This window comes from Papio anubis, chromosome 8 (assembly GCF_008728515.1).
Source record: "Papio anubis isolate 15944 chromosome 8, Panubis1.0, whole genome shotgun sequence".
Lineage (NCBI taxonomy): Eukaryota > Metazoa > Chordata > Mammalia > Primates > Cercopithecidae > Papio > Papio anubis.
Genome location: NC_044983.1, coordinates 112,206,866 through 112,228,810, shown reverse-complemented (window position 1 = coordinate 112,228,810; position 21,945 = coordinate 112,206,866). Strand labels below are relative to the sequence as shown.

Below are 21,945 nucleotides of genomic sequence, written 5' to 3'. Positions count from 1 at the left end.
TTTGCTTGGTGGAATGTGAAATGCTTAGTACAGTACTTTTCGTGTAGTAGCAGTTTTACAGATAATTTATCCCAGAATCACGATTTTTAATGGGATTCTAAAAATGGAAATTTCCACAGATTGATACCTGTATCTGAGTATCTTTCTTCATAGATTTTCTTTTCTTGCCATGAAAAATATATTCTCTAACTTCTGGCCAGTAAACAGACTATTTCTACTGTCAGTCATGATAGAAATGAAACAAGGCATGAAAGCAATTTGACTCTTGGCCCTTTTACTTTTAGCTCTTAGTATTTTGGGGTCTGTTTTTTTTTTCTTCTCTCTAAAGTTAAAACAATAGATTTGTTTTAAATCTGTTGTTTTTAAAATACATATTAAACATTTACTCAAGCCTTTTATAGTTTTTATATTAGTGAAGAAAAATTTTAGATTTCTTATGTCTTGATAAGTATTTCAATTGTCAGATGATATTTACATTAACTGTTTTTCCCCTTAGGTTTTCTTCTATTTTCATAGCCAACCAGAACAATGTTCTACGCACATTTTGTTCTCAGTAAAAGAGGGCCGCTGGCCAAAATTTGGCTAGCGGCCCATTGGGATAAGAAGCTAACCAAAGCCCATGTGTTTGAGTGTAATTTAGAGAGCAGCGTGGAGAGTATCATCTCACCAAAGGTATGTTTGATGTTGACATTTTTATTCACTTTGTTGATTTTTTATTGATATGTGAAAATAGAACTTCTGAAAGTTTTTTAGGTAGGTGCATTGGAGGGCAAGGAAAATCCTTCGAAGTTTTTCTTTATTATGTGAAGTCCTTATCACCTCTGGATACATTTGATATGATTACGGTATGATTCTCTTTTTCTTTAAAAAACTCTCTATATGCACTGATATTTTGATTTGCCTATTTTTAATGGCAAATAAGCATCAGTCAGGGCAGTGCCCAAATATTGTTTACTGACCTGTTCCTTAGAGGAGCTTTTATTTGAGACCCTGACTCAAAAAAAAAAAAAAAAAAAAAAAAAAAAAAGAGGTGGAAGTGCTGTAAATGCATATTACTTAGCAAAATAAGCCAATCTAAAAAGGCTATATATTATGTGATTGCAGCTGTAGGACATTCTGGAAAAGCCAAAACTATACAAATGAGACAGTAAAAAGATGGGAGGTTGGGGAGAGAATGGAGGCGTGAGTAGGCAGAGCGCAGACGATTATTTTTAGAGCAGTAAAACTGTTTTACTTGATAGTATAATAGTTAACAAATTTACATTTGTCCAAACTCGCAGAATGTATAACACTAAGTGTGAACCCTGTTGTGAACTAGGGACTTTTGGTAATGATGTGTTATAAGTTTATCAATTTTAATAAATGCAACACTGATGAGAGGTGTCAATTGTGGGTAAGATTGTCTGTGTGTGAGGAAGGGGGTGTTTATGAGAAATCTGTGCCTTTTCCTAAGTTTTGCTCTATTTCCTGGATGCAGCCTTCTAACAATTGTTATGTTAGTTTTTATGTATATACACAAAGAAAACTTGTGTACATGTACACAGGAAAGCCTAGAAGGCATACCAAAAGATTATTACAGATTTCTGTAGGTGGTAGGATTACAGGTTGTTTTGTTTTCTTTTTAAAGACTAGCCATTTAGTAAACATTTTTTGTTAAATGTTTGTTCACACCCTTAAGTGTTTCTTAAGATTTATTTTTAGCATTATAATTGATAGGCCAAGTGATGTACATGTTTTTGAGATTTCTGATAAATACTAACAGTTTGTTCTGGTGAGATTGTACCAGTTTGCAGTGCTGGTCAAATTGTATGAGAACATTGGTATTTTCCATTTTTTTTTAATAGGTATGCTTGCTGGGATAAGTTAATGGAAAAGGTAGAAATCATACTCTTTTCTGGAAAGTATATGTGTGGCTAATCTTTAACATCCGTAAGCAAGTATCGAGTGTTCAGCTTAAAAGGATAACAGATTTTTTCATGATATGTACCGAGTACTTTGTGCCCCTTTAGGGACACTACAAAAGAGTATGAGACAATCTGATAACATATACACGAACAGCCACAAAGGAAAGCAGACAGTTCAAGAATAATGTAAAAGATTGTAATGTGTTTATGAGAGAAAGTGATTTCTCTTACTTCAAATTTTTTAAACCATTTCTGACTGAGCTTTTATCTATTTGGTAACGAGATGTAAAGATATTTCCAGAGAGTGAGCTGGCCTGAAATTTCTAATGTTTGCTTTGGTGTGCAGTTCGTGTTAGGAAAATGTTGGTTTAGTTGTTTAGCATAAGTGTCACACGTGGCTTATTTGCAACTGCGAGCTTGCATACTCTTTTTCTCTTCTCTCTTCCACTCCCCCATTGGAAGAGCCACTGGCCCCCTTTGCAGAGCCTTCCCAGAATATGTAGCCTGAAATCTTTATTATATTTATGTTTACACTTTAACACACCCTGGCTCAAAAACATATGCCATACGTCATTTTACCTACTGCTAGGCTAAACTCTGAACCAAACTAATCCAGAAAGAAAGCTTTTGCCCAAACACCACTTTTTGAAAGTTGCTAGTGCTAGATAAGATAATAGTTAGCAGAGGTTTTTTCCCTCCTCCATTCTTAGGTGAAGGTTCAGTCAATATTAATTTTGAATTTTATAGCACCACATAACAGATTCTGTTTTTCCATTAGGAGCAACATTTTAATTTGAATTTTTTTTTAAATTAGGGATTCATCATCTGATACATTCTGAATCTGATCACAAATTTGGTATAATTTCAGATGTCTAAAAATGTATGGCCATAGACATCATCCTTTATGCTGTAAGTCACATAAAATGCTCATAAATACAGAACCTGAGTGTCATAAGCAGGGTCCTAGAGTGCTATAGAGAATACACATAAAATTTAAAATACAATATTTTCTTTTACAAATAACAATAAACTAAGCATAATTGAAACATGAAGCAAATGTTTAAAAGCTTTTTTTGTTACCTTAGAACTTGTTGCGTTTTATGGCATGGTTTTCGAAAGTATCTGGGGATGTTTGAGTTCATATTGCCTTGTTCTTTCAGTAAATTTTCCTTATGGCTAGAGTAATTTTGAATACTTGTGTTTAGATGGAGTCTTGTCTCATTATTTTATCAACTACTGCTTTTCCACCTACTGTATCTCATTAATGTTGATCAAGATCTGCCTTGAAAAAAGGTTGGGAGTATATTTTCTGGTGAAAAGCTATGGCTACTATTGTTCTTTATCAATTAGTATGCTTTCCAAACCTTGTTTTTAAATCAGTATGCTTTCCAATTAATGGAAACTTGGTAAAAAGTAACTTAATAAGGGAAATAACAGACTTAATTAACTAAAATTTTGGAAACAGGGAGATCTGAGATTGGTTCAGCAGCTTGATTATGTCATCCAAGGATTCTCCATCCTTAGTGTGTTGGCTTCTTGTCCTCATACTTTAGCATTGTGGTTTACAGGGTGACTGCGTGAAGCACCAAGCAAGCCCTACCTATTCACAAAGCAGGAAAGAGGGAAGGAAGAGAGAGACGTTGTTCTTTTTGGGGGAAAATCTTTCTCGGAAACTCTCTGGCATACTTCACCTATTACTCAATTGACTGTTTCATGCCCACTCATGAACAGGTATTAGTAGAGAAGAATGAGACATCTGTCAATGTGCGGGACATTTGCTTCTCAAACAAAATCAGAATTGACTTAGCCAGCAAGAAACAATGGCTCTGGTCTGGCAACCAAAGTGTTACGTGCTCCTTAATGTGCTAATGACACAATTCATGGAATGGTTTAGTGCTCACTTCCTAGCTTCCTTCATGTTTGTGTTAATTCATCGATTACCACTTACTGTGTCTTTTCAGGATATTCAATATTCAGGGAATTTATAGATAAGGACAGTGAGAAATGTACGTGATTATAAGGCAACTTTGAAGGAAAAAGATTAAAAAATGACTATAAATAGCACGAAATGCAGGTTTTGAAATATGATTAATGTTTTATTCGTAGGTGAAAATGGCATTACGGACATCAGGACATCTCTTACTGGGAGTAGTTCGAATCTATCACAGGAAAGCCAAATACCTTCTTGCAGACTGTAATGAAGCATTCATTAAGATAAAGATGGCTTTTCGGCCAGGTATTGTTGAACTTGTTTTTTTTTTTACTTTGGAGTTTCTCTTGTTTTTTTGTGTTACTTAGCTAAACACATTTTCTAAATCTACTTGCTTTATTGTAATTGCAATACAAGGAACCCTTCAAAGATAGTGCAAGGCTTGGGGAGGCAGTGCTTCAAGGGAGGACACCTACTTGCATCTCTTCTCCCTGTGAGGTAATGGAGCTCACCCCCTTTTTTGTTCTTCCTTTGGAGCTGCCTTTTTAATACTTTTTTCAGCAGCTTACATAGACTGAGTCATCAAGAGGTTGAAATGTTGAAAACTTAATTGTTATGTAATGATTTTTTAAAATATAGCTCAGAAAAGACAATTTTAGGATTTTAAACTTTTTTTCCTGAGTAAATACTCTTTGTAGTTTTTTGTTATTTTGTTTTAGGTAATGATCAGTTGTAAAACTGGAGTCTGCCAACCACACCACCATCTGAGTAGATAATTAATATTTAAATTCACGTATCTTTCTATAATTTTTAAAAGCATTGATGAAATTTTTATTCTAATGAAAATAATGTGTATAGTAGAAACACCTTAAACAGTTTCTACTGAGGATACATTCTAGTACTTCAGTTTATGTCAATATTTGAACAGTAAAATGTTTGAGATCTAAGATTTTATTTAAAAGTAAAATATTTAGGAAAAGACTACAATACTTAACATGTGACCAACAGCACATTTTATCTAAATAACATGCTTTTTGTCTTTCAAAGTAAGGCATATTTATTATAGACAACTTGAAAAATATAAAGAAAATTAAAATTGTGTAATTCTTTCTCTAAAATAACCAGCTCCTTTTAACATTTAAGGTACTCTTTTGCAGTCATTCTTTTTCCGCCCTCATAAATATCCTGTTTAATTAGGAAACTATTACTGGTTATTTGTTGATATGTCCGTTTAAACATTTATGAGCTTAATGCATAATTAGTGCTTTGACTTTTTCCTAAAGCAAGGAATACGATTTATGAGCATGGAAAAAGAGAAGTACTTGTGCTTCAAGGTATTTTGCATATGTTATCAACCTTTCTATTAGAATATAAACTTAGGAAATTATACCTACTTATCTCTCTCTAATCCCTAGATAATTTATGGGTAGCTAGATATTCAAGCTTACCATTTCTTTTCTAGGTGTTGTTGACCTGCCTGAGGAAAATCGGGAAGCAGCTTATAATGCCATTACTTTACCTGAAGAATTTCATGACTTTGATCAGCCACTGCCTGACTTAGAGTATGTGTCTTCTTTTAAAAAAAATTGTTGACTTGGTCTACAAAAAGCAGTAGTATTAGCTTTCAAATATATAGCTTTCCTTGGAATGTTTTACATTAACAGGTAGCTAAAATGCATATGTATGTTTGTTTAGGATAGTATATAAATACGGAACATAAAACCTAGAAAGTTGTTCTTCTGTAAGAAAATCATGTGGATGTCAGCTTTAACACAGCTAAGATGTGAGAGTTTTGACGCGCTTAGGCCAAAGCTTATGTAAACTGAAACAGTCAGGTATGCTTGTTACATAATGATAGCAGGGATTGTAAACTGTTGCTTCATGATATTTTTCAGAGTTACATGTTAAAGTCGGCTACTGGTTATCTTCTTGGCCAGGCTATACTCAGAGCCATAATTCTGTTCTGGTTTGTTTTTATTTTTGTTTTAAATGAACATGCGAGATAACTTTTTATGAAGAGCAACAAAGGGTCATTGTCACGACACACATTTGAGAGGAGAGAGTTACACAGAAATGGCCGTTATAGCAGAGTACTGTAGTATGTTTCCCTTTTCTCAAGCCATTACCTACCATCCAGCTATCATGCCATGATGGAACGTGACTGTAGCTTTCCAAGGGACTTAGTAGCATAACTGACAACCAAGCCACTCTACACTGTTACAAATTTCTCTGCTTTTTGAAATGATCTGTGGCTTCTAATTAGAGTAAGTTCATGACCTATTTTGTTATTGCATGTGTATTGATTAGTTCTAGGCTCTATCTAGCTATTTTACTTTTTTCTCTCCTTTTGACATTTTATTTGAAAATTTTTTATTGTGGAAATTTTTAAACATAACTAATAACTAGAGAAATTAGGATTATGAACCTTAGATGTCATTCAGCTTGTTAAATTACAAGTATATTGCCAGTCTTATTACATCTATTTTTCCCCCAGCTTACCTCACAGCCCCCACCAGATTATTTTAAATTAAGTAACAGATAATCTTATTTCATCTGTAAATAGTTCGATATTTGTCTCTTAGGGGTAAAATAATTTTTAAAGCCTCCATAACACATCACACCTTTAAAAAAATTATCAGTAATTCCTTATTATAGACATACTTTGGAGATACTGTGGGTTTGGTTCCACTGCAGTAAAGCAAGTTACACAAATTTTGGGGTTTCACGGTGCCTATAAAAGTTATGTTCACACTGTACTCTATAGCTATTAAGTGTGCAGTAATAGTATTATGTTTAAAAAAGCAGTGGGCACAACTTAAAAATACTTCACTGCAAAAAAAAAAATGCTAGTGATCGTCTCAGCCTTCAGCAAGTTACAGTTCTTTTGTTGGTGGAGGATTTGCCTCCATGTTGATGGCTGCAGACTGAAATGGGTGGTGGTTGCTGAAGTTTGAGGTAACTGCGGCAATGTCTTAAAATAAGACAACAGTGAAGTGTGCTGCATCGATTGACTCTTTCATGGGAGATTTCTTTGTAGCATATAATGCTACTCGATAACATTTTACCCACAATAGAACTTCTTTCAAAATTGGAGCCAATCATCTGAAACCCTACCACTGCTTTATCAACCAAGTTTATGAAATATTCTAAACCCTTTGTAGTTGTTTCAGCAATATTCACAGTATCTTCACTAAGAGTAGAATCCATCTCAGGAAACCAATTTCTTTGCTTATCCATAAGAATTAACTCCTCATTTGTTAAAGTTTTATTCCAAGATTGCATCAATTTAGTTACACCTTCAGGCTCCACTTCTAAGTCTAGTTCTCTTGCTTTTTCCACCATATCTGCAGTTACTGCCTCCACTGAAGTCTTGAACCCCTCAAAGTCATGCATCAGGGTTAAAATTAATTTCTTCCAAACTTTCTATTCCACTGAAACTTTCTCCATATGAACAGTAAGGTAGTTTTGTTTTCTTATTCATGTTCACTAGAGTAGTATTTTTAATTTCCTTCAAGAACTTTTCCTTTGCATTCACAACTTGGCTGTTTGGTGCAAGAGGCCTAGCTTTTAGCCTAAATCAACTTTAGACATGGTTTCTTCACCAGGCTTAGTCATTTCTAGCTTTTGATTTAAAGTGAGATACGTGTGACTCTTCGTTTTACTTGAACAAATAGTAGCCATTGTAGGGCTATTAATTGGCCTTATTTCAATTTGTTGTGTCTCAAGGAACAGGGAGGCCCAAGAAGAGAGAGAAACATTGCAGGGGGCAGGGTGAGCAGGAGGGCAGGGGCAGGGTGAGCGGGAGGGCAGGAGCAGTCAGAACACACAGAATGTTTCTTAAGTTTGCCATATTATTTGGGCATCCTTTGTGGCACCCAAAATAATTAAAATAGTAGCATCGAAGCATCAAAGATCACTGGGCCAGGTGTGGTGGCTCACATCTGTGATCCCTGTTCTTTGGAAGGCTAAGGTGGGAGAATCACTTGAGGCCGGGAGTTTGAGACTAGCCTGGGCAATATAGTGAGATCTCGCCCCCCCATCTCTACTAAAAAATAAGCAAAAAAATTTAAAAGATCACTAATCAAGATCACGGTAACAGATATGATAATAAAAAGTTTTTAAATAGCATGAGAATTACCATATATGACACAGAGACATGAAGTAAGCTTGTGCTGCTGGAAAATGGCACCAATAGACTTGCTCAAGGCAGTGTTACCACAAACCTTCGGTTTATTAAAAACTCAGCATCTGTGAAATTCAGTAAAAAAAAAGTGCAGTAAAACAAGGTATGCCTATATGATATCTAGTCAGCATTCAACTGTCCCCAGTTGACATGTTGGCTTTTTTTTTTTTTTTTTTCCCTCTTTCCAGTTTGAGTTGAGGCTAAACAAAGTCTACAAACTGCATCTGGTTGATATAGCTTATGGGTCTCCTAAGAATCTATTATAGCTTTGCCTCCCTCCTATTTTTTTTTCCTTGCCGTCTATTTTTTTGTACAGACTTCGTCAGTTGTTTTGAGGTATTAATGTTCTGGATATGGCTGATAGTGTTTAGATTGGTGTTTAGCGTTGTACACTTTTTATTTTTTAGTATTTTTAAACTATATGAGAGATTATTCTTTATTAGAGGAAGAAACTGAGTCTCAGGGAAGTCAGGGAACTTTCGAGTTTACACCGCCTGTAAGTTGCAGGGTCCTAATGAAAACCCATGCCTATCTAGCCCATCATTTCTAATTTTTTCCTCTATACTTGGTTTAGTGACTTCTGCATATTACATTGTATTTGCTGATTATTGATGCTTTTCAAATTTAAATACAAGTTAATTTCCAAATCACTTGCATTCTTGGATTATACTGGAATGTATGAAGATATTAAATATTAAGGCTTCTAAAACTTGGTGGGTTGTGTGTATATATGTGTATTTTTTTTTTAATTTTTCTTATAGAGAGAATTGGGATTTTTTTTTCTTATAAACACAGTGAGACTTGAGACTAAAATGTATTTGACCTTCTTTTAAAGTGACATCGATGTGGCCCAGCAGTTCAGCTTGAATCAGAGTAGAGTGGAAGAGATAACCATGAGAGAAGAAGTTGGGAACATCAGCATTTTACAAGAAAATGATTTTGGTAAAAGAGAAACAACTTACTAGCCATTAGTTTATAATGTTATATTGTGCCGCTAATAGCAGTTTCAGAAGAAAACCAAACTATATTCACATTGACAGAAAGACTTAAAATTTCATGTAATGCATTTTCATCAAGAAAGGAATTTGGCTTTCTTACCAGTATATTAAGCATCATTTTCATATTTAGAGCTAATTGTTTACCTACTCCTCTCCCTATATACAATCATAGAACCTATATATTGATTTCTGCGAGGAGTCCCAATATTGAAGTAGTGATCACATTTAAACCAACCATTTTGGAACGGTTAGTTTCCCTATTATACTTGCTATTCAAAAACAGGTATTCAAAACTAGTAGCAAGCCATACTCTTTTTTAAAAGACGGGGTCTGTGCTGTGTTACCCAGGCTGGAGTGCAGTGGCTCTTCACAGGCAGGATTATAGTACACTACAGCCTCGAACTCTTGGATTCAAGTGATCCTCCCACCTCAGCCTCAAGTAGCTGGGACTACAGGCACATGCCACTGTACCCAGAACCAGATTATTTTCTTGATGAAACACATTATAACAAGAAAGTTTAAGCTGTGACTATTAATGTAACTTAACATATGTACATATTTAGAGTTTAACATATTTTAGGATCATTTAAATCTAGATCTAAGGTTGAATTTGCTAGTCATGCCCAAGTATTGTAGCTGTGTGTAATTGAGTCATTTTAAAAAATTTAGATGCTAAGATTTAAAGTTTAAACTAGATATTTTAACATTTGAAGATAAGACTTCAGTAAGCAAATGTGACATAATTATAATAAATCATTAGCTGTTTTATCACAGTGCTATTTCTTATCTTTCTAAACTAATGACAAAATTTGTTTAGGTGATTTTGGAATGGATGATCGTGAGATAATGAGAGAAGGCAGTGCTTTTGAGGATGACGACATGTTAGTAAGCACTACTACTTCTAACCTCCTATTAGAGTCTGAACAGAGCACCAGCAATCTGAATGAGAAAATTAACCATTTAGAATATGAAGACCAATATAAGGATGATAATTTTGGAGAAGGAAATGATGGTGGAATATTAGGTATGTGAGAAAATGATGGTTACTCGAACATAAACAGAATTTCTTTATTGTAAAGTTTTGGAAGCAGTTGCTAATTCTGAGTCTTGAACAACTTTTAGATATATGTGAGTGAATTGTGATCAGTTGGTTCAGTAAGACATTTCGGTAAAATCAGCCTCTTAAAATATTATAACAAAACTTAAATATGCTTATCAGAATGCTGAATTTTATTAGTACTTAAAACTGTTTGTGTTTGATAGCTGTGTTAAGTAAATATTTTTTAAAATAGATAAATGAACTAGAAAATACAAATGAAGAATGATAATTTTTTTATATACTAAGTGTTTTATACTTTTATAAACTACCTGGAGGAGAAACAGATAAAAATTGAATATATGTTTAAATTTTATCCCTTTTAACGTAATTTTGTTTTTCCATTGATTGGCTATTGTGGTTTTGGCATTTCTTTTAGAAATTACAACTAACTTACATTCCCTATTTCAGATGACAAACTTATTAGTAATAATGATGGCGGTATCTTTGATGACCCCCCTGCCCTCTCTGAGGCAGGGGTGATGTTGCCAGAGCAACCTGCACATGACGATATGGATGAGGATGATAATGTATCAAGTAAGCATTTCATGTTCAGTGATTTTGGGGATGATTGTATGGCATCCAAAAAGATACTTACCATAGAAGATGACAAACTAGAAGTTATAGTTTTTAATGAATTACAAATATCCTTAAGTACAGTGCTTATGATTGATTACTGGTTCTGATTCTGTGTTTAATCTTGCGCCCCTCCCCATTTTTTGGCCAATTGAGTTACAAGTCTGGTGGGGCTTTCCCATTAACTAGAAAAATATTTTTTCTTAGTAATAATAGGATTTCTTTCTATTTCATGAAGAGATTTTTCTCCCACCATTTGTAGGATATATATTACATACCAAAGTTTTTGTGACTGTTTTTTTTTTTTGTTTTTTGTTTTTTTTTTTTACAGTGGGTGGGCCTGATAGTCCTGATTCGGTGGATCCCGTTGAACCAATGCCAACCATGACTGATCAAACAACACTTGTTCCAAATGAGGAAGAAGCATTTGCATTGGAACCTATTGATATAACTGGTGAGCATATGAACCTTTAGATTTATACAGCATACAACATAAGGTCTTACTTCTGGTTTTTGCCTGTCTACTGATCTGCTACTGTTGTTTTAGATAACTAGGCTTCTCGCTTTTTTCTGGTATTTTGCCTGTCTACTGATATGCTACTGTTGCTTTCGTTAACTAGGCTTCTTGCTTTTATGTCATAGTCATCTGTCATAGTCTTCTATCGAATTATAATTTTGAGTATTTTGTAGAATGTCTGTGCAAGTTGCTGTGAAATATAAAAGTATAGAACAAGCTTTCTGATAATGCGTATCTTAGTCTCCTGGGGTTCCCAAAATGTTAGCAGCTCACATGTGTAACAACCAGAAAACACTGGAAAAGCATTTTTCAATAAATTACAATTCTAAATGCTGTACAGTTGGGCTACGAGCTGGAAAAAAACTAAAAGTATTCTTTAAAAAAACAAAACAAAACTGGAGGCTGGTGTGGTGGCTCACACTTGTAATCCAGTACTTTGGGAGGCCCAACCAGGAAAACCACTTGAGGCCAGGAGTTTGAGACCAGCCTGGGCAGTAAATATAGTAAGACCTGTCTCTTCAAAAAGAAAAATTTTTTTTTTATGTGCTCTTAGAATTTGCCTTTTTCCGCACGTTCTGAAAAAAGAAATCTTTTTAAATTTAAAAACTGGAAATGTCAAAAATTCTAGAATAAGTAATTTTTTTCTTGTAGTTTTTTTAAGTAACATTGCAAGACACATTATTTATATTTGAGGAGGGCTGCTTCTGAATGACAGTTTGAGATAATGGGGATATAAAACTTAACAGTTTCTAGATGGTTTATGAGGACAGTAGGAAATAATACTTGAAATCGATTACAGTGTAATTTAGACATAGTTTTTACCTTTAAGTAGAACAAGATTACCCTTTTGGGTTTCCCATTGATGAGGGAAATGTACAATTAAGTAAAATATATACTTTATTAGATAGTGAGATTAGAGAGAGACTCTCACTGTGTGTAACATCTTTTTGTGTATATATATATTTTAAGTGTTGATCCAAAAACCTTTGGGGTATGTCTGACAGGGTGAAATTTTGAGGATTTTATTTAACCCCATGAGCTTTTCTGCATTTTAAAAAAGTGAGACAATACCACCTACTTGTAAGTTTTAAGGATTAGAAATGACTCTTTTAAAATGTCTAGGATGGAGTTACAGTTCTATCTGACTGGGCCTGGGCTTGTTTCATTCTATCAAGCAGCTTCCACAACTGCCATATATGAATTATAACTTTTCTAATAAAAATAATAGTATTTGCAATCATTAAAGAAAACTCAGTCTGTGAGTTTGAGTGATGGGCCCTGTTTCAAATGAGAAAATGAGCCCAACTCTGAAGGGTATGATATGTTCATTGTTTGCAGTATAAAACTACATAGGCAAAAATGTGTTGGACCTTACATCATTTTACTTATTTTGTGCTAAAAGTCTATACTCATTCAGCAAATTTTTGTTGAATGCCTCTATTTTGTTCCAGCCTCTATTCTAAATGATGGTTGGAAAACATCAGTTAAAACATTCTATCCTCATGAAGTTTAACTTTCCTGCTCGAGTCTTGTGTGTAGAAAAGCAGGGAATATAGTCAGGCCAGATCTTGTAACTGTGTGTTCCATGCTGGCCTCTCAGGAAAATGATCTTATTTTTTATTATCATTCCAGTTAAAGAAACAAAAGCCAAGAGGAAGAGGAAGCTCATTGTTGACAGTGTCAAAGAGTTGGATAGCAAGACAATTAGAGCACAACTTAGTGATTATTCTGATATTGTTACTACTTTGGATCTGGCACCACCCACCAAGAAACTGATGATGTGGAAAGAGACCGGAGGAGTAGAAAAATTGTTTTCTTTACCTGCTCAGCCTTTGTGGAATAACAGACTACTGAAGGTAATACAGTTTGCAGAATTTTTACTTCATATACATTCTGAGCATCTAAAAAAAAAAGATTCTAAAACCTTTGAATCATTTTTGATTAAGTATTTTGCAACCGTATGGCACGTTTTCTTTTTTCTGCCTTAAATCACAGTGTACTGGGCATAACTTTATTTGAAATACATGGATAAGTGACACCTGCATTTCTAAAAGATGTAAAATGAATTTTCCTTATTTTAAAAAGCCACTGACATGTTTAATAATACTTCTGTCTGTAATGAACTATTAGTTATATCGTCTTAGTGTGTTTTACATCTGAATTCTTGAAATGTTTTCTGAATAAAACATGAGTGGTTCTGCTTTTTCCACAGTAAAGAATTCTGGCTTCAGGAGGTTTTTTGGTTTTTTTGTTTGTTGTTCCATTTATAGGCTCTTTTCTGCTCACATTCCACAATATTCCAAAATAAGATTCACAGGTGTCTGGTGAATGAAGCAGTGCTGTTCGGCTACTATTCTGTCTGAAGTTGAGATATGCACAGAACCTATTGATTTTACTGTGTATTTAGAATATGGTAATATATTCTAAATCTAAAGTATCCCAGAGCAACAAAGTTGTGCTCTTTATTGTAAGCACTGTCATATAATTATTTTTAAGAAGGTCGTTAAACTATTTATTCTTTGACTCAGTAATTTCATTATTAGAAATTTTTCCTAAGGAAGTAATTCAAAGTATGGAAAAGCTACCTCTGTTAATGTTGATTACATTCTTGTTCACAGTTTTAAAAAGAGAGAAGCCTGACATTTTAAGAGTAGAGGAATGGTTCAAAATGAAATATGTAACCATTAAAAGTAGTTTAAATGAGACTGGGAGCAGTGGCTCACGCCTGTAATCCCAGCACTTTGGGAGGCTGAGGCGAGTGGATCACTTGAGGTCAGGAGTTAGAGACCAGCCTGGCCAACATGGTGAAATCCCGTCTGTACTAAAAATATAAAAATTAGTCATGTGTGGTGGTACACTGTAATCCCAGCTACACAGGAGGCTGAGGCACAAGAATCACTTGAACCCAGGGGCGGAGGTTGCAATGAGCTGAGATTGTGCCACTGCACTCGAGCCTGGGCAACAGAGCGAGACTCCGACTCAAAAAATAAAAATAAAAAATAGTTTGAATGATAGCTAATAAGGTTACTATGTAAGTGAAGAAAACACAATTTAAAGCTGTTTGGTATGAGACCAGTTAGGATGAGTTTTAGTTGATGAATATGAAAATAAACTGCAGGCAGATAAATGGAAAACCCCTTAAGGTTGTGAGATAATGGATACAATTTTTTTAGTTTATCTAAAATGTCTGCAGTTATAATTTGAAAACTCATTTAAAATCATTTTCAGATGGAATGAATTGTGAATATGATAAAAGCCATGCTAAATTATACACTTAGAATATACTTTTGGAAGATATAAATCAGTGGTGACTTTAGTTAGATTTATTTTATCATTGAAATATTTCTTTTTTTTTCTTATAGCTCTTTACACGCTGTCTTACACCGCTTGTACCAGAAGACCTTAGGAAAAGGAGGAAAGGAGGAGAGGCAGATAATTTGGATGAATTCCTCAAAGAATTTGAAAATCCAGAGGTTCCTAGAGAGGACCAGCAACAGCAGCATCAGCAGCGTGATGTTATCGGTTTGTTCTGTTAGAATAGTTCCTTGATGAAGTTCACATGAGTATTTGGCTTAACATTTACCTTTATACTGTCAGAGTGAAAGAAATGAGGAATCAAAGATAGACTCAAATGTTTGGGCAGGGAAATACATTGGACCTGATTGCCTTATTTAAGTATGAAGCTTCCTGTCTTTCCAGAGGTTTAAGGTTCAGAACTGGCAGGGGAGATAGTCTGCTAAAGAATTGTCCTACATCGTACTGGGGGTAGGACTTGTCCTTTTAAGATCCCCTTTACGTATATTGCTAAAAATTGACTAAACCTTTATGGAACTAAAATTTTATCTGGCCGTCTTCATTAAAGAAAACATTACATATGTCTTAGTGTACTAGTTTTAAAAAATAAATGGTTCTATAATGTTCAAAACTGTATGACCTATGTTTTCTCTTCATATGACCAATTGCAGATGAGCCCATTATAGAAGAGCCAAGCCGCCTCCAGGAGTCAGTGATGGAGGCCAGCAGAACAAACATAGATGAGTCAGCTATGCCTCCACCACCGCCTCAGGGAGTTAAGCGAAAAGCTGGACAAATTGACCCAGAGCCTGTGATGCCTGTAAGTAAGCAAATCTATCCATTAAGTCATTTGAAGGTTTTCATACAGCAGTAGCAAGTGGTGTTTAGGGAGGCCTTTTAAAGTATCTTGGTTTTGACAGAAAATGGTAAGGAATGAGTCCCGAGGAAGAAGAGCAACAGGATATAGATAGTCCACTCCTAATGGGAGGATATGTTCTGGGAGTCTCCGCAGTCTTTCCGACTCTTTTTGAATAGTATTGCTTTAGAGTGCTCCAGAGTGAGCATCCTTGACTTTGAAGTTGGTTCTGATTTATTATTTGGCAAACATTCCTGCATACCTTCAGTACTAGGCAGTTTTAGGTCATCTTATTAAGTAATCAGAATAAACTTGTCAAATACCTGAGAAAATGTAAAGCACTATCTGTCTGCTTCATTCAAACTTTGACTACCATTAAGTTCGGCTAGGATAGGAAAGCTAAGCAATTATGAAGGAGGAAATAGTAGGGTTTGGTTTCGGGCTTTCCAATCTTAAGTCTATAGAATAAATGAATTTGAGCAAAGGGAGGCTTTTTGATAACCTTAGGCTTCTTGTTCAGCCTCCATCAAGAATACTTTGCCAATTTTAAGAACTAGTTTTCTGTGCCCTCTGGTGGTAAGAGTTGTCAATAAGAGCATTTTTCTGTATTAGCTCAGGACTAGGAAGACAGTAATGAGTAGGTGACTTGCATAACCACCCTCCTTCTGGTAATTCTTTGGTTTCTTAAAGACTGGTTTTGATGTTCTTAACTCTTTTATATTAAGCCTGAGAGAAAATAAATATAGGAAGTGGACCCAGAAAAGCAATGTCCTCACTCCTATTATTTGCTGCCGTGAGACATTCAAGACTCTCAGAGTGAAAGCTTATGATTTTTAAGTTAAAATATAATAACCTTACAGAAGCTTTAGTAGTTAAAAAACATTTGACTCCTAAAAAGTAAGTATGAAAATGAAACATGGTTTAAGATAACGGTCAGTTTCTTTTGTAAGCTACTTCAATGTAGTTTTATAAAAAATCAAAAAAAATATATACTATAATAAATTTTTTCTTGTGGGGAAGTGTGGAGATATAATCTCAGTATTTTCAACTAGAAAACTTCAGCCACTGTGTATTTGCATATTTAAAATAAGCTACTTTTAAAACATACATCTTAAATTGTCTTATTTGTATTGCTTTAAGCCTCAGCAGGTAGAGCAGATGGAAATACCACCTGTAGAGCTTCCCCCAGAAGAACCTCCAAATATCTGTCAGCTAATACCAGAGTTAGAACTTCTGCCAGAAAAAGAGAAGGAGAAAGAAAAGGAAAAAGAAGATGATGAAGAGGAAGAGGTAAACTAATTAATAATTTTCATTCCAGCTTTAGCAAAAGCCTCCAGCCAGCTTTTTTATTTTTCATATTGGGGCTAACTTAATTGATGTTGAGCATCAGAGTTATATAAAAAGAAGAATATAAGCAAAATTTTACCAAATTCATAGTGGTATCGATCATCGTTAGGAACATCAAATTTTATGCTGTGCTGTAACTCATTGGCTCCCTTGTGGGCTGTTGAAGGACATGGAATTGCCCTTATGCTGGTTTCTTGCCTGACTTCTAGACTGCTTGTAGCCGCTTTTACTATCTTGTGGTCAGTGGTCAATTCTTAACTGCTGTTATCATCTACTTATAACTTCTTCTGTATCTGTGGTGGCCTGGAAATCAGATAACTGTACATTTTCCACTTGTCTGGGTTTTGTTTTTGTTTTTCCTTTAGTTGGACCCCAGGGTAAAGCATAACTTTGCTAAAAACTTAGACTGAGTGAAGCCTTGAATGACTTTTTCTTTTTACAAAGTAAGAGGTGTTTTAGGAATCAGTTTCTTTTTCCTGGGGCGTGTTTACGCTGTTGAAGGTCCTCCTTCTTCTCCTTCTCCTTCTCCTTCTCCTTCTCTTTCTCCTCCTCCTCCTCCTTCTCCTTCTCCTCCCTTCCTCCCTCCCTCCCTCCTCCTCTTCTTCGTTCCTCCCTCCCTCCTCCCTTCCTTCCCCCCTCCCTTCCTCCCTGCCTTTCTCCCTTCCTTCCTCCCTTCCTGCCTTCCTTTCTCCCTTACTCCCTCCCTCCCCCCCCCCCCCCTCCCCCCCTCCCTCCCTTCCTTCCTCCCTTCCTCCCTTCCTCCCTCCCCCTCCCCCTCCCCCTCCTCCTCCTCCTCCTCTCTTCTTCTTCCTTATTTCTGGATCATTGAGGTTGTTAAAACTTAGAATTTATTCTTCTGTTTGATATTCTGTCAGATATGTTACTTAAACCTTTTAATTTAAAATAAGGTGTCCTTTAGGTGGCATTGAAGCTGTTTAAATTTCTTCAGGACCAAAAAAGGTTATGGATTGGATAAATTTTCATTAACATCTGTTCTTAATTCTAATAATAGTGCATATCTTTAATATGAATACCTTATTTTACAACCAAAATTAGCTTCAGAGCTATTCCTATGTGTGAGGGTATGCCATTATCTCAGACTTAGTTGTGAATGAGTATTAAAATAGTTGTGGTTTCTGTATATAGTTTCAGCATAGCCTGGGAACATCACAACTGCTGCCTTGCACCCACCTTGGACTTTAAAAAGTCATTTAGGCAGCACGTGGCTGAGAACTATGTTGCTCAAGTGAAATATATAATAAGGGTTATAGCCCGTTCATTTTAAAACGCCATATAGACCAATAATAAATCCTCAACTTAGCTAGTCTGCAGGCTCTTTGGTACTGCTCCACAATGAGATTAGGAGTCTGCCAGAACATAAGTCATCTGCAAAATCATGTTGCAATATTTATGTATGTATATTTAGTTGAAATAAACATTATATTTAATGGTACAGTTGATTTTTATCCTTAAGTTCTTGAAGAGGGACCAGTAACCAAAAGCTCCATGATCAGCAGCATCCACAGACCACATAGTGTGTGTAGACAGCATCCTTATACTGCAGTATAAAAGCATACTTTTAGCCAAATGTTTGCTTGCATATAAACAGAGGACTTTGCCTTGTAATTTAAGAAAAACTCTTCAGTTTATACTCTAGATGCTAAGTGATTGCTCAGCAGCATTAAGTACAGTTTTCTCTTAGTTCAAAATACACAATCTCAGGGTAGTTGAGGAGCTTTTAGGAGATGTAGAAATACTTCATTTTGCATTGGACTTGTTTTGTCAGCTTTTTGGGGGTCATTTTCATTCAGGATGAAGATGCATCAGGCGGTGATCAAGATCAGGAAGAAAGAAGATGGAACAAAAGGACTCAGCAGATGCTTCATGGTCTTCAGGTATTGCTGCTGTTGTCTTAGAGGAGAATGCTTTATCAAAGGGTTTTGGCATTGTTCCCTGAAAAAAAAAAAAGTTACATGCTGGAAACAGAAAGCATACCTTTGTGAAATTTTTCCCAAAACGACATTATTTTTAAATGTTTTAATTAAATACATAAACTATTAGGCCAAGAGTAAGCCTGAAAAGCAGAACCGTGGTGACATATTACACAACTCCTTTGTATGCCTGCACCTTCTTGTTTTTCGTTGAGTAAATTTAATGTGATGGATTATTACATTTATTGGGTCATTATGTAGCATCAGATGTCACTTTTCCTTGTGCTTTAATGTCCTAGACACAGACAAGATACCTTGAACATCTGCAGAATGCCAAGCAAGTTGCTCAAGGTTTCTTAAAATAGGACAGTTGACATTTAATTTTTTTTTTTACTTTAAAAACTGTAAGTGCTAGATTTTGCTATTATATTACATTAGCTGTCTAAATAAATTGATTATTTTAATAATACATGCCAGAACAATTTTGCTGGTTTCTTGGACTTTCTTATTTAGATTTTAGATGTACCATAACATACTTTGGCCTTTTACCCTCTTGATTAACATGAGGATCATATACTGTTTTAAAAAGTGCAGTCTTTGTCCTGAGCAGAATATATAGTTTGTTTTTTCCAGTAACCAAAATTAGCATCTGTGTTAGTCTGTTTTGTGTTGCTCTAAAGGAATACCTGAGTCTGGGTAATTTATAAAGAAATGGAGTTTATTTGGCTCACAGTTCTGCAGACTGTACAAGAAGCAAAGCACCAGCATCTGCTTCTGGTGAGGCCTCAGAAAGCTTATAGTCATGGTGGAAGGCAGAGGGGGAGCAGGTGTGTCACATGGCGAGAGAGATGGCTAGGCTCTTTTAAACAACCAGCTCTCTTGTTAACTAATGAGCAAAAATTCACTGATTGCTGCGGGGAACCATTCATAAGGGATCCACCACCACCCCCATCCCCACCCCCACCCCGTGACACAAACACCTCACTAAGCTCCATTTCTAACAGTGGGGAATCACGTTTCAGCATGAGATTTGGAGGGGACAGATATTCAAACTGTGTCAGCATCCTCACTGAATTACTACTATATTTTACAGGTTACTTTAAGTTATCCTTTTTTGGTTTTATTTCAGCGTGCTCTTGCTAAAACTGGAGCTGAATCTATCAGTTTGCTTGAGTTATGTCGAAACACGAACAGAAAACAAGCTGCCGCAAAGTTCTACAGCTTCTTGGTTCTTAAAAAGCAGCAAGCTATTGAGCTGACACAGGAAGAACCGTACAGTGACATCGTTGCAACACCTGGACCAAGGTTCCATATCATATGAGGAGCTAGAAACATTATAGCTAGTGTTTGATTCACTAGTGCTTACGAATTGCCCCCATGTGTAGGGGACACAGAACCCTTTGAGAAAACTTAGATTTTTGTCTGTACAAAGTCTTTGCCTTTTTCTTTCTTCATTTTTTTCCAGTACATTAAATTTGTCAATTTCATCTTTGAGGGAAACTGATTAGATGGGTTGTGTTTGTGTTCTGATGGAGAAAACTGCACCCCAAGGACTCAGAAGATGATTTTAACAGTTCAGAACAGATGTGTGCAATATAGGTGCATGTAATAATGTTCAGCGGCAGTCAAAAGTCATGATTTTTATCTTAGTTCTTCATTACTGTATTGAAAAGGAAAACCTGTCTGGGAAAATGCCTGACAGTTTAATTTAAAACTATGGTGTGAGTCTTTAACAAGAAAAAAAAAAAAAAACGCCTTTCCATCAGTAACACTGGCAATCTTCCTGTTAACCACTCTCCGATTAGGGATGGTATCTGAAACAACAAAGGTCGCCCTCTTGAGATTCGTTTTAAGTGTAATTCCCTAATGAGCAGAGGTGTACGTGAAATTGTGTTGTGACTGATAACCTTCAGCTACAAAAAGATAGGACTGACTTGGTTTAAGTGTTCTGTTTTGTAAATCATTCCATTTGAGTCTTTCTGATGAACTTGGCTATCCTGAAATCTGTTATTTTAGTGAGGTTCCAAAATGAGCAAAGCTAGGCCTGATTAGAGTAGAGTAACTATTAAAAAACATAACTTTCTAGGAGCTATAAATCAAAGTTTTTAAAAGATGTTTGGATATATTTGAGTATTCAGATCATGAAAACAGAAATTGCCCTGCCTACTACAAGGACAGACTGATGGGAAATTATGCACCTGGTCAACTTAGCTTTTAAGCAGACAATGCTGTAAAAACTAATGGCTTCTCTGGTATTTATTATAAGTTTTAGTACTGATCTCCTTTTCCAGTGCTGCACACTCCTGTGTTTGGAACTTTAATAGCATTGCAACGAAATCTTATATCCAGTTTCCTGTAATTTAATTGAAGAAAAATACGTCCAAATAAAGACTTTATTATTAACAGACCAGATAGCATCAGAAATCATGTGACTATTATGATTATCAGAATATGTCTTAACTTTTTAGGGCAAAGTTAACACTGAAAGTTACAGCTTAAGTGTTGGAACTTTTGTGGCAAAAACATCACTTTTGAAACTCAGACTTCAGTGTATACCCAATAATTTAAAATTATGTGAAATGTTTTAAATTTGTGAACTCGTAATTACTGTTTTAATGATTCAGTTTCTTGAGAGTGGTAATTGTATAAAATTGCTTTTGCAGCTTTATATTCAATATGACGTGCCTGTAAACCAAGGAGTTTTCCCCGTTTGTAAAAAGACATTGTAGATAATTGAATGTTTGATTTTAGAAAGGTCATTAGTTTCTTGTTACACATTTTGTTAGTCTGGTTTTTGTTGCTTATCGGGTTTAATATTGTTCTTGAAAATAGTTGATGCTATGTTATGTATAACTTTTCTAATAAAAGTTGTGTTATAAGCTGTACTTTTTTGAGTATTTGTTATTCAGTTGGTGGTGGTCCCCAAGGGAAAGTTGGCTGAAAAAGTTATTATAGCCCAACACCTCATTTGTTTGCCTTATCTAGAATAGTTGTCCATATAAACCAAATGAATTTTTCAAAAGAGGTCTTAGACTACAAATGGAAGACAGACTAGCTTGTCTCCAACCTTCTTTGTTAACAGAACTATGTGACCTGAAATTTTAATAAATGTGTAACTGTTATGTGTGAATGTATTAAGAATAAAAATGAAACTAACAAATGGCTGGCACAGAGGAAGCTTTGGGACATAAATATATATGTGTAACTGCTAAGTACATACAAACTGATATGCTGTGGGTGTACATCCTTGGTGCTCCAAACAAGCTAGGTGGGTAGGCAGGTGCTAGAAATACCCTAGGTCAGTCTCAGAAGC

General features: G+C 35.4%; 1 protein-coding gene across 3 annotated transcripts in view; it reads left to right on the top strand.

Annotated features, from left to right (window-relative positions):
* The window catches only part of RAD21 (RAD21 cohesin complex component), a 28,962-nt gene extending 7,445 nt beyond the window's left edge, over positions 1 to 21,517 (top strand). For 2 of the 3 annotated variants that reach the window (XM_021942578.2, XM_021942579.2), the window contains exons 2-14: positions 497 to 672; positions 4,011 to 4,140; positions 5,297 to 5,396; positions 8,853 to 8,959; positions 9,833 to 10,039; positions 10,523 to 10,648; positions 11,019 to 11,141; positions 12,837 to 13,060; positions 14,567 to 14,726; positions 15,170 to 15,318; positions 16,495 to 16,644; positions 18,513 to 18,596; positions 19,762 to 20,118. In XM_021942578.2, coding sequence (XP_021798270.1) covers positions 529 to 672; positions 4,011 to 4,140; positions 5,297 to 5,396; positions 8,853 to 8,959; positions 9,833 to 10,039; positions 10,523 to 10,648; positions 11,019 to 11,141; positions 12,837 to 13,060; positions 14,567 to 14,726; positions 15,170 to 15,318; positions 16,495 to 16,644; positions 18,513 to 18,596; positions 19,762 to 19,953 — 1,896 coding nt within the window. In that variant the 5' untranslated portion in view covers positions 497 to 528 and the 3' untranslated portion in view covers positions 19,954 to 20,118. Of the gene's footprint in view, positions 1 to 496; positions 673 to 4,010; positions 4,141 to 5,296; positions 5,397 to 8,852; positions 8,960 to 9,832; positions 10,040 to 10,522; positions 10,649 to 11,018; positions 11,142 to 12,836; positions 13,061 to 14,566; positions 14,727 to 15,169; positions 15,319 to 16,494; positions 16,645 to 18,512; positions 18,597 to 19,761 lie in introns of all 3 variants that reach the window. The other variant, XM_003903092.5, reaches the window with a different exon arrangement.
* The last annotated feature ends 428 nt before the right edge of the window (positions 21,518 to 21,945 follow it).